Here is a 13523-nt window from a genome sequence, read left to right as displayed (position 1 = left end):
ATAACAATACAAGTAGCATTATTCCCATGATAAACTACATATTAAATATTTTTTGCAATGTTACTATTTATTTTGCACTTTTCCAATGATGGATTTACAGTAGTTTTTATTAAGGTGCAATTGCTGCTATCTTTGTTCTTCCTTTCTCCTTCTTCAAAGCCTTTCTTGTGTCCTCTTATCTGCTATGAATTTGCAGCAGATCTCCACATTATAAACAGTTTTTTTTTCCCATTGTCATATCTCCTAATGACCCGTGATGCTTATCATTCAGCGGTGTTCAAGTTTAAAATCAAAGCTGAGCATCATAAATAACCTCTGGAGTTGCTGCAGTCCGCTTATCAACACAAAAGAACCTCTTCTTCAGACTCTTAATTCAGTATTTTAAATGTTTATTTTAATCTGTATCATTAAAATTAGATACTTCCTGTTACTCATTCCACATAGTTCATTGTAATTTTTTATAGGAACACAATAAATTCTTTGTATTCCACAGGTGTAGAATATGCATTTCTATTACATATCTTTCTCTCATATTTGCAGAATTGTCCTACAAAGTATGTTCTATAATATCAGATATTGTAGTTCCATCAGAGCAGAAAGAAAATAACTTGTGTGATTGTCACCCCTCTTTTATTTATTTTCACATATTTAAAAGGTAACTATAAAAGTCAAAACTATAAGTGCCCAGGTACAGATGAATTTCTAACTGCCAGATCTACCTGCAGGAAACTTGTAGCTATTCCTAACATTTAACTAATTTTATGAGTATATTCAATGATCAGTTACCAAATTGATGGTGCCCTTGTTCTAAATGAAGGACTAAGTAATAGATGGAAGGATCTGGAGAATCGATTTGAGCAATCTGTTTAATGGACTCACTGATTAGTGCATGACAAGTTTGAGTAAGAAATAAACTACTGTACCTGTTGGATTCAAGACTTTTAATGACACAAATAAAGCCTGTATTTTGGAAGGCAACAAAAGAACAGTGACGTTGAAGCTCTTGAACAATTTCTTTATTTGATAATGATTCCTTTTGTATTTTTCTGCCTTAACTCTCAAATGGTTTGAACTAACTCACTACTTAATGCAACAATGTTTGAATTTTCGTATAGTCTATTACTTACTGAAATGTATGTCCCAGTGTTCAGTTGTGTATTGTTCTGCTTACTAATGTCACAATCTTTGTGTTATCCCTCTTTCCCCTCTTTCTCTGCTGCAGAGATGAAGATAGTAGGGTGTAAGTCTGCAATGCCTGTTTGTTTGCAGTGTTCACACTGCTTGCTTTCTTCATAACTATACATTGCACTTAAGAGGCATGTGTGCAGCAATACTCATATCAAGGCTACTCCATTTGCCTCAGTAAACAACCATTTTATTACCCTATGGCTGGACTACATTGGCTGCATTGCACATTTTTCAAATATGAGTGTCATCCTACATGCTCTACAACTACAGCTTCATCGCACCATTGTAAAATAAATGTATTTCTAAAAAGATATTGTCTTTTATATAGTGTGAAGAGAGCTGTTAATTTAACATTGAATAATTAAAACAGAATTTTACAGCACTTGTAATCCAGTAACATATCAAATGTGTAAAAAAAACTCATTGCTGCAAGAAGATTAAACTCAGTTTAGCAACTTAGACAGGGACCTTAAAAGTCCTGGCCATTGCATTGAATGCTAGCCCTCAGGATAGAATTTTTTCCAGACTCCCCACAATGTAGCCTTAGGCTGCTAGGATGTGTTTATCTTGTGAACTGCTTTCCACAGGCCACAAGCAAAGGCATCCAGTGAGGAGAGTTAATATTCTAGCTGCTAGATCCTCTCCAAATGTGAGAGGGTTATCTAGAAGTTAAGTGGACAGTCTGTGTCTAGAGAGTTAATGTTAATAATGTATCCTTAATGCTGATGGACTAAGAAACATACATGGAACATACACCTCAAGATGGCACTTGTCACTTCTGAACTTATTGGTGTTTACCTCATGAATTTTTTCTAATGCCAACAAAGATCGCAGTTGAAAGTAGCAGCGTAAGTTAAATGCAGTGCTTGGAATTGTGCAAAGAAGGCAATCAGTGTTAGGGTTCAGTGACTGACTCTTCACTTCTGACAATTGCCCATTCAGTGTTTCAAAGCTTTTCTCTTAGTCGTTCCTCCTCTTGAGCATTACTGTGCTCAAGAACAATAGTGTCAAATTTTCCTATCCATCGCTGCAAAACATTATCATCACTCAATGGAAGCAATACTAATTATAGGTGTTTCTTAAAACATTGTAGAACAATGAATTCATGCAATGTTACTGTTCAGTTCTTCAGCCCAAATAACAGCAGCTCCTCACTGCAAACAACAGGGTTTTTTTTCCATGTGAAACAGGACCAGGGTCTGGGCCTCTGGGAGAATGTTGCAACAGTGCTGAGCCAATCAGGGGGTCAGAGTAAGATTGGTACGTGGAAGGAATCCAAAGGAGAGGATTTAAATAATGTGACCAACATAAGCATGGTCCCAGCTCATAGCCCTTTGAAAACATGACCTGGGAGTGCCCACAGACTGGAACTCTGGGCTAACTTGGATCAATTTCCCTGCAACAGTCCAAAAGGGGCATTAAACTGAGGAAGGAAATTGTTTGATGAGTATTGCACTCTGGAAAACAATCAATTATTAGATGCTTTACACTGCAATTAAATAAGCACTACATATCCAAGTTTCTAAACTAGAGTGCTTTTATTGCTTTAGCAGCCAGCTAAGCCAGGGGGCATGGCTTACCCATCTGCCTTTTTTCACCAATTTTTGGATGGCTTATTCTGCCATTTCCTGCTTCCCCACTCCCTCTCTCTCCTTCCCACATGACAGGCCAGCTGCAGGGCTAGGCCTCGACACTGGGCCTGGAGCTGACTTTATCCAGCGGGTTGAACTTGGAATCTTTGTTCCTTAGACAGCAGTGAACATTGGCATTTGCACTGATTTCAAATTCAGGGCCAGTTACTTGAAAAAAGATGCTGTTATTATTACTCACTGCTTACAGCAACAACTTTTTACCATGTTACTGTGCTATCATCGCTTTAGAACAACGGCTATACTCAGATATTGGGCTGTGAGCTATTGACACTAATAGCTTCATGTAATTTATTCACATTTTTCTGTAGCATTCTTTTAATGAATAGTTTAATATATTCAGGTGAAATTCTAAAGCCCTTATTTTACCCCAAAAGTATTATACTTACATCCTTGAAGCATGCCCCCATTACTTCATTTTAATTTGCGGGAGCACGGTCTCATTTCCCACACCTTCATTACACCAGCCAGGAAAGATATATGTGGTTGGGCATAATTGAAAATTTGAGATATTTTACATTAGTTCAGATTTTTTCTTACTTTGCACTTGATGAGTAAATGTTAACATTTGTCTAACAGTGCCTCTGAGATCATTTTCTTTCTAATACACCGAGAAGCTCATTAAAATGACTCAAATATTGCAGATTGCTGCCATATATAAAGATATTCCATTTGATTTAGAAAGATACCGATTTTAAGGCACATTTGCAAAATTGTCCCTGGCATCTGAGTAGATCCAGGAAGTTGACCTTGACTATTAAGTTTATGTACAGCAACAATATTTGCATTTCAATTTACAGTCAATAACAATCCATAAAACCAGTAGGACGGCACAGTTAGGCAGCTAGTAGAGCTGCTGCCTCACATCACCAGAGATCCAGGTTCATTCCTGACCTTGGTTGCTGTCCGTGTGGAGTTTGCATATTCTCCCTGTGACCACATGGGTTTCCTCTGCATGCTCTAGTTTCCTCCCACATCCCAAAGACATGCAGGATGGTAGGTTAATTAACCACTGTAATTTGCCCATAGTATATAGGTGGGTGGTAGAATCTGGGGGAAGTTGACGAGAAAATGGGGAGAATAAAAAATGGGATTAATGTAGGATTAGTGTAAATGGGTGGTTGATGGTCAGTGTTGGATTCAGTGGGCCGAAGAGCCTGCTTCCATGCTATATCTCTCTATGACTAAATAAATAAAGGAATTAATATGATTATGCATTCTATGTTTGCTAAACAGTCACCTGCTGAGCACAAGTTCAGCTCTGTTGTATTTGAATTTCAACATGTTATACTAATCAACAAATCAATGCAATTGTTGCTTTTCGCTGCTGACTAATTTCAGCAGGATAACATTTCCAGAGCCAGCTTGGGCTCAAAAAATGTCATTGGTGAAGCTTTCCGGCTTGCTCAGTCTTATTTATCAGACCACATGGCTCTTTGAATTAGCTGATTGCAGCTGATTTCCAGTGTTTGGCAATAACAGCCTCTGGGCTAGGATGGAAGAAATTGGCCAAGTTCTCACACCATCTGGTGTCTCTCTCCATATGAACAATTTCACAGCAGATACCAGCTTGCTTTTGAAGCTATACCAACTTGCTTTTGAAGCTATTAAAAAGGAATTCCATGAGGTGAGGAAATATGGGTTTAACTAGAAATATCGTATAACTAGAGATGCTCTTCTTCAAATAATTTCAAATACTGACCAGTTACTCAGAGCTTGGACAAAACCAGCAGGTCAGTGTTCCCACATACTTTTGCACATCCAGCAGCATCTATTGCATGCTGCTGCCAGTTCAATTTTCAATCTAATTGGTTTAATTCCCTATGCTCATTAAAGAGTGTAGAGTATGATTACTGGTCAAAATTACAGGAAGTAGGGAACAAAACCATCATATTCCAGTGGGATTATATTAACTTCCTGCCTCCTTCATTACCCTCCAGGATTGTCTCACATAGAATGAGAATCATAGAAACAAATTAAGTGATTCCCTCATAAAAAAACAAATTCTTGGAGGAACTCATCAAGTTGAGCAACATCTCTGGGAGGGAAGCAATTGTTGATGTTTCAGGTCAAGACAGAGTGGAAAGGGAAAATAGCTGGTATGAAGAGGAGAGAGGGAGGGCCTGAGGCTGAGTGAGGGATGATGGGAAGGAACCATGTAGGGGAGAGAGAGGGGGGAGTAGAGTTGGGAGACAGAGGTAGGTGGGTGGAAGCAGACAAGGCAAAAAAAATGGCAGATAGAGCCAGGTGGGGAGAGGGGAGGATGAAGGTAAAGATAGGCTGGAGGGCAATAAATGGGGCCACAAAGGCTACCAGTGCTGGAATCTGATGTAAGGAAGGTGATAATGGGAACCATTTCAAGGAGAGATGAAGGGCAGATGGAAACAGAAAAGCGACAGGATCCAGTGGGCTACTCCAGCCCCCCACCATACATTTCCATCCTATTCCCCTTCCTGGTTCCAAACACCTACAATCGATGCATTTAACCCATCCGATCCCGTCCCCCATCTGGTTCCATCTGGCCTTCATTTCTCCCTTAAATACTTCCCATTATCACCTTCCTTACATCAGATTCCAGCACTGGTAGCCTTTGTGTCCATGCTCATCACCCTCCAATCTCTGTCTCCACCTTTTCTCTCCCCACTCACCACCTGGCTCCATCTGCCCTTTTTGTATCCTTGTATGCTTCCCCCTATCACCCACCTCCTTGTCTCCAACTCCATCCCTCCCCCTCCTCTGCCTGGTTCCATCTGCCCATCATCCTTCATCCCTCATCGGGCCATTTATCACCTACTGGCCCCTGTCTCAGCCTACTCCCTCTCTTTATACCAGGTATCTTAACACACAGTCCTGATGCAGTATCTCAACCAAAGATGTCAACAATTCCTTTCCCCCCACAGATGCTGCTCCTCCAGCAGTTTGTTTATTCCAGCCTCTGCATCTCTTTTGTCTCCAGGTGACCCCTAACATTATCATAAACATGAGAATGGTGGGTGGAGATATAGTGGCTTTAACCATCTCCTTTGGAACCATAAGAGACAATTTCTGGCCACGGACATCCTCAGGCCATCTATGGCAACACATAAAAGCCCGGGCTAGACTTGCAAAGTCATAGCCAGAACTTTTAGGAAACAGCATTTCTATATTAATAAGGAAACCTTGACAGGAGGGAACTTAGTGTGAAATGCAAAATCTGTTGGGCATTTAATTACATTAATTGTGGCTTCCAGTTTATTGCTTCCTTTCATCCTGAAATGAAAGGGAATTGAAGTAACACTTAGGTATTTTCCGTATTTTACAATAGGTTTTATATCCCATTTGTGGGCAGTATTAAAAATAAGGAGTCTGTAATCGTATAATTTTGCCCAATTGCACTCTGTGATCCTAGCCTTATTGATGCTAAATTGAAATAAAGTAAAATAATCTTTATTATATGGTTTCAAAGCTGAAGTGAAGACATGTAAGCCTCGTTCTATTCATTCCATCACTCTTTGAAACACATCTTGCCAGTGAAAAGTATGGGGAGAGGATGGCTAACAAAGTAGAAACCAAAAGATGGTGATTCTCCATTTCCTTGAGTAGGGATGACCTCCAGATTACACAGGAGAGAACTAAAGACAACTGGATGCCTATTGTCATTGGACTTGTTGAAATGAAAATGAACTTTAATCTTGGTATGACTGATCATTTGGAAATAGAAAATGTTGGAAATACCTGGTGGGTCAGACAGCATCTGTGTGGAGAAAAATCAACTCAATTTCTCGTTTCGCAGATGCAGCCTAACCTGCCAAGTTTTTCCACAATTCTTGGTTTTTATTTCAAATATCCAACATCTATAGTTTCTTGATTTTCCGTCGAGATGATATTGTTTTGGATCGTTGCTTTGCATTGTACAGTGGTGGGCCATTAATTATTAGTTGTGTAACATCCGGGGATATTTCTATCTATAGATTTGTGTGGAGTGTTAACATTAGCACATATTAACAAAGTCTCTTTCTGTGTTGTATGTATTTATAATGTTTCTAACTGACTTGATGTTCTCTAGTCAGGAGGAATTAAATGTGTACCATAAACCATTTCTAGAGATAGACAATCTGCCAATCTTCTGGCATGAACTATTAGCCTAGATAGGTGATGACATGTATCCTTTCAAAATCTGTTTTTGTGAAACCAAAAAGTCTTCTTTGCAATTCTGAAATATTATATAGTGCTAATATATAATAGAGATCTGCTTTAAATGGGGAAATGTGATAGGGCATTTGGGCCACTGCTTCTCAAACACTACCATCTACATTACAGGGTGAAGTTCAAGTTACCAACCACAGTCTGACTTTCACAAGTAAAACCTTAGAGTAAAGGCTAGAAATCCAAAAAGGCTAACAGTTCCAAACAAAATGTTAACCAAAACATTTAGAACTGCCATCAACTCCCAGTTTATTCTACAAGGAGAATATACTACTCTCATTAGGTCTCTATGTTACAAGAGAAAGAAACACTATCTTATTCATTTTATCATGTTGATAGTCAACCTTCTTTCTTCTATGATTCACAGAAACAATTTCAAATATAAGCTCAAGACACTTGCAAATGTAGTACACCAAACAGATTTATTGATAGCTAGGATGAGGGATCAGAGAGTAGCATGTTAGATTCTGTATCTTTCAAAACCTTGGGAGTTGTTGAAGAACGTGCTGCACCACATGTTATCTAGGTCAAAAGTACAAATCAGATATGACCTCAGAACACTTCTACTTCCAATTCTTTGAAAACAGATTATTCATGTAAAGACCTATATTTTTATTCATTCCAAAGCTTAAATCAGACTTCCTGATCTAAACACCGCCAACATTTTATCATTCTATGACATTTTATTTATTAGCCTAACCCCCAACATTAAACTTAAATAATTCATGACTGACATCATTGATGTCACCTGTTTCCTTACACAGGCACTTTTTACATCAAATGACATGCTACACTTTTCTCTCACTGCACTTCAAAGCCGCTGTTTGTATCATGGAGTTCATTTCACTCTGATGCAAAGAAGCTTAACTATAACTTCTTTAACTGAATAAAGTGTTGGGTGAGCTAGCCTTGTCAACTTTTGCAATAAAATTTCAAGTTTGATTCTATTTTGTGTAATACTTTATCAAAACTTCTAATGAATAATATTGTGAAGTAGTCAGCAATGTAACGGCATCAGTACATCACCATTCATATCATTTCACGCCCCTGTACACACAGTTGGCAGCGGTATCATACAAGATATTCTGCCATGGTGGTACAAGTGGAACAAGCTAACAGCTCAGAAGAATAGTGTTAGAAGTTTTAAGTTAGAAACAGAAAATGTGGGAAATATACAATAGGTCGATAGATATATCAATATGAAGGAAGATTGATATTTTAGATAAGGTAATTCAACAGAATCCTTCCTCGGGAAATGTTTGTTACAGTCTTGAGAATGACATGGAAATCTCAGTGACTTTTTATGTGTGTTCAGCCAGGCGTTAACCTGTACTTCAAATTTTTTTGAATTAACTCACCACTGTAGTTAGAGTGTACGCTATCTGCGCATATGCACATCAACACTGACCCTTTATCAAGTGTCAATTTCATCCTTGGGTTATTCCTATTCAATATTATTAACGTAATTTGTTTGGTCATGTTATGTGGATATCATACAGGTGACATCAGGAATGATCTGTATCTGACATTGGAACGAGGGGATTTTGAGAGAGGTGGAAAGAGTGTTCAGAAGAACATTGAAGTAACAGTGTACGTTCTTTATGCAGATGGAGAAATACTGAAGGTGAGACATTTTAAAAAAACTGCTGCAATATTTTTCTGATTGCTTTGTTGGGAAAAGCAGACATCAACAGGTCTTAGATTTGATCCTCAATATGAATTGTATGATTTCAACCAGAGTTGATGGGTTCTAATAATCTCTCTGGCTCTGTTATGGCCACTGCTAGTAGTTCCTGCAAGAAACTGCATTGTTCAGCTATTAGTTGAGAATAGTATTGTTCTTCATGTGCTCAGTTTAATTATGTATGCTAATCAATTTTCGCTATCTAGGAATAAATGAACATGGAACCTTTACAGACATACAGTGATGAGGTGAGGAGAAAGGTTATGAACATGCAACTGAAGTTAAAAGTAGAGAGATTATATTGCTGATGGAAGTTACATACAGAAAATTAAAACCATAAGGAACTTAAACACAAGGAGAGGAAAATGAACTCTGAATGAAGGATAACAACATCAGCTGAGTAGGGTGGTGCAGGTTAGGATATAGCCACCAAGGTTTTGGATGAACAGAAGTTGATAGTGGATGAGGTTAATTAGGAGATCATTGGAATAGTTAAATACATAGTTGAGATCTCAGCAGCAGTTTAAATGAATTGGTTACTGGTTACTGATCACCAGAAATTCATAATGTTTGTGTTGAACTGGATTGGAAGCTCAAGTCTCATTTCATTGAAACAGAAATGTTGCAAAGGGTGAGGTACAGGCTGAGGCAGTGTAGATGCCACAGAATAGGGAGTTTGTGACATGCTTCAAAGACCATTTTAAACTGGGGAAGTTGCACTTTATCTAAGATTGAACGTTGTACAAGCAGTCTAACAGGATAGAAGTTGAAGAAATTAGGAGAGATGGAGACTTGGAAAAATATATCAACTGAGGAAAGAAAGTACATTAATTCAAAGAGATTTTCATTTCTAATGGATGCACAAAAGTGTGCAGTCAAAAAAGTACTTGGAAATGTAATCTCTGTTGCAATGTTGCAAAAGGTTTCAGCTGTTTTTCAATAGGAAAGGCTCCCACATTAAAAGACAGATATTTTTCTAATTAGGGTATAAACATCAGCCTCATCATTGCAGAACTCAGTTGATATCCTTTGAATTGTGCAGTAGGATCATTTTATATCCTTCTAAAACCACATGTGGGGCCCCAAATTTATCATCTCAGCCAATCGGTGGTACGTCCATAACTGAAACACTCTCTCTGCCCTGCAATAATTTGATTATATAATCAAGTCTCTACAACCCATAAATCTGACTTGGAGACAAAGTTGCTACCACAGAACCATGGTTTACACTAAAACATACATTAATAAGGTGACCTGTAATTATGATACCAAGGGACAGCATCAGATAATAACATGGTTATGGATTTATTTCTGTGAAAACTCTTAAGATGACAGTGTGGTAATGTTCAGGAAGGTAACCATGGAACCAACTGAGTGTAGTCCAAACAGATAGCTAAACTGTTGGAAGAGAAAAGTGTGGCAATTTAAGTCAACTGCTTCGAAGAGAAGTATAATGCATTACGGTTACAGATAATGTCTTTTGGCATGACTGGAAACTTGATTAGATGGATTCAAGTGCAAGAGAGATTGACATTAAAGACATACAAAAATATTTATACCAAATCCTTAAATTCTTAACTTTGTAATACTGTGGACATAAAGCTGGAGACAAAAATGCCAACATTGATATTGTTAACCTCTGCTGAAGTGATAATTACAGTTATTTCAGTGTTCCTTGAGTAGCTGTCAAAAAAAGAATGTTAACAATGTGACTGGATTAAATTTAGTGCAAGAAGAGAAACAGAAAAGTATTAATATGATTACCAGTTGAAATAAATGCTGAATATTTCATACATTTCTCACCATTGGACACTTTGTGGGATTGAACATTGAAATATCACTGATAGACTGGTGTTAAGGTGCATGCCACTCATTGTAACGGGAGCAGAGATTTTGAATTGTCTCTACCTAGTCACTAGAAAATGCACTTCAACATTAAAATATTTTTGTTTTGGTCTTTCCCTCCATTTGCTTCAGCTGAATTGAATTGAATGTTTGTTTCTTTATTCATTCAGTTCCTCACAGATTATTGCAGCAGTTTATAATGACCGTTTGGGAGAGCCAAAATTAACATACAACTAAAACTGAAGCACTGCAGAGTTAGGCATTTGACTAATATCAATCCCTCAAGCAAGTTGTCCGATTATATCATCAGCATTGTAGATATATTCATATGTCAACAGAAAAGCACAATAATAAAAGATATTATTGATTTTTTACAAATTCGAGCTTGACTCTAAAAATCATATAAGATTTTCAAAAGATTATAGCATGAACATTTAATTGTAAAATCACATGGGTTTTCATAAGGACTCGAAATTTTTGCATCAGGTTGGTGTTTTATAAGATCTTTTTCATTTTATTTATACCTGGTACCTGGCTGCAGTCTACACTTTCAGATAAACTCTGACTGAACATACACACTGGCTGACATATTCCTCATTGATTAGGAAATCAGCTTTAATTTGAAGCCTCTATTGCATTTTAGAGCCATAGTTAGTGATAGTTGTGTGCACAGGCCTCACCTGGGTAAAACTGGTTAAAGCAGCAGTTCTGAAACTATGGGTCATGCTTGAAGTTGGTCGCAAAATGTGAGCTGTAGGTTTTCCCTTAGGAGGGGACGGATTCATCCCATGCACTGTTCATCTCACTCAGCCACTGCTAATTTGATGGTCCATGTCTATCACCTACACATGGTGCACCAGGCAGACACGTCTGCTAAGAACAGGTGGCATTGGATAGGTAGATGAAAATCACACAAGGTTTAGCTGCAGGAATGTTGCAGGGGTGGGTTTGGAATATCTTGGGTCCCCTGGCCTTGGTTGGTGCAGTAGCTGGGTCCTGGGGATGGGAGAACCACTGACAAAGGAGTGGCATCATCTTGGGAAAGGGCAAGAGACTGGAAGGCAGAAGGTTGGAGATGTAGAGCAGGGGCACTGTGAAGGACTGAAAGTGGGGCAGCAGAGTGAAAAGAGAGGAGAACAGGTCTTTGGAGTTGGGTAAGAAGAGAGATAGGATGCAGTGTGGGAAAGAGCTTGCATGTATGTGGTCATATAGCATCCTTACACAAGGCCATGTACACTACTACCTTGATAATGGCATTTGCACAGACTAAAATTTGTTTCTTCCACATTTTTGTTTTCTGAGTCCAGGATTTCCCAATCCTCTTCTGTAGGTTTTCATTCAAATGGAATTCACATATACTAAATTATCATAGAGTCATAGAGCACAGAAACAGGCCCCTCAGCCCATCAAGTCCAGGTCAACCATCAACCACCCATTTACACTAATCCTACATTAATCCCATTTTTTTATTCTCCCCACATCCATATCAACATTCCCCAGATTCCACCACTCACTTAGACAGAAGAGGCAATTAATGTACCAGCCTGCACATCTTTGGGATGTGGGAGGAAACTGGAGCACCCAGGGAAACCCCATGTGGTCACAGGGAAAACTCCACAAATGGATTAACAGAATTATTTCCAATAGTTAAAGTGCTGACTATAGCTAAAATGTTTAATGTTTGATAATAATGTCATTGAAACTTGAAGCACAACTAGCAGACATAGTCCATCCAGGAACAAAATTGAAAAGCCCAGTCACACTCAAACTTGAAAAGGCAATAGCCACTGTTTTTGGGCCCTGACACAAAGAGGTTTAAAAATGTCTGAGATTGAGAGTGCTTTAGCACACTGTCCCTTGCGTTTTGACACTTGGAGATAAATACGTTCAGAGTGCTGAGATGGAAGTCTCCTCTCTTTGGCTGCACAGAGCCCTGTGATATGTTGAGGCAGGTCAGTGCACTTTTTGTTCTTCTGCACACAAATTGTTACTAGTCATTGTTTGGACTCAGATAGTGATGATTGAATTGTCAGGCAACTGTAGAATATTCTCAACTGTAAATGATCTGCATATTAATCTAGGCCACAGAAAATTAGAACCTGTTGATATTGCTGCACTTGCAAGGATTGGACTAGACCCTGCAGGCTCACTTTACATTTGCACTTTCTTGGAAGGCAAATTGTCAAATATTTAACAAGTTACTGTGGAGTGTTATTAATGTCACTTTTTTTATTGATAGGACTGTATCAGTCTTGGATCTGGAGAACCCCCTATAACTGAGCATTGTTCCTTTGTGATGTATCACAACAACAGTCCACGATGGGGTGAAATCATCAAACTGCCAATTCCAGTTGACAAGTTCAGGGGTTCACACCTTCGATTTGAGTTCAGACACTGCTCGAGTAAGTACATCAGTCATTGTTTTAAACAACAAAATGCTGAAAGGATCACATAAATGTTTTTATTCAAAACTGCTGAATCAACAGACATTTATATGGAATGATTAATTGTGCATTTTTCCTTCAGTAACCAACCTCCAGCTTCAAAATTTCCAAAAGTCGTAATGTGCAAAGCTATGCATGATAGCTCACTGCTTCACAGGCTGATGCATCTATAATAATTTCCCAACCTAGTTTCATTGCTGGGGAAACGACCAGCCAGACATAAGAACCATTCTACAGGCAAGAAAAAGGGGAAATTAAGCGGCAATTCATTTCAGGTCTAGACTTCATCTTATATTGGGTGCTCTCAAAGCGGCCTTAAATAAAGCCCTGATTGTTCAAGTGGCCTTTAGCAGTTTGCAATGTGGGAAACCATGTGGTAATTAGAGAGACAAAATAAATTGAAACAATATTTCAATCTATACTTTCTAATTAAGAGTACTTTCTTATGTAGCAAAAAAAACAATTAAATAAACATAATGTTATTGTTTTCTCTTGTGGATTTGTGTACTAAGATGAGGTGGTACCATT

The 13523-nt window shown here is 38.3% G+C and overlaps 1 protein-coding gene across 3 annotated transcripts in view; it reads left to right on the top strand.

Moving 5' to 3' along the window:
- The window catches only part of dock3 (dedicator of cytokinesis 3), an 822502-nt gene that overhangs the window by 585792 nt on the left and 223187 nt on the right, over positions 1 to 13523 (top strand). For all 3 annotated transcript variants that reach the window (XM_052017225.1, XM_052017226.1, XM_052017224.1), the window contains exons 15-16: positions 8522 to 8646; positions 12791 to 12953. In XM_052017225.1, coding sequence (XP_051873185.1) covers positions 8522 to 8646; positions 12791 to 12953 — 288 coding nt within the window. The remainder of the gene's footprint in view (positions 1 to 8521; positions 8647 to 12790; positions 12954 to 13523) is intronic.

This window comes from Pristis pectinata, chromosome 6, assembly GCF_009764475.1.
Source record: "Pristis pectinata isolate sPriPec2 chromosome 6, sPriPec2.1.pri, whole genome shotgun sequence".
Classification (NCBI taxonomy): domain Eukaryota; kingdom Metazoa; phylum Chordata; class Chondrichthyes; order Rhinopristiformes; family Pristidae; genus Pristis; species Pristis pectinata.
This window is presented reverse-complemented; position numbering and strand designations above follow the sequence as displayed.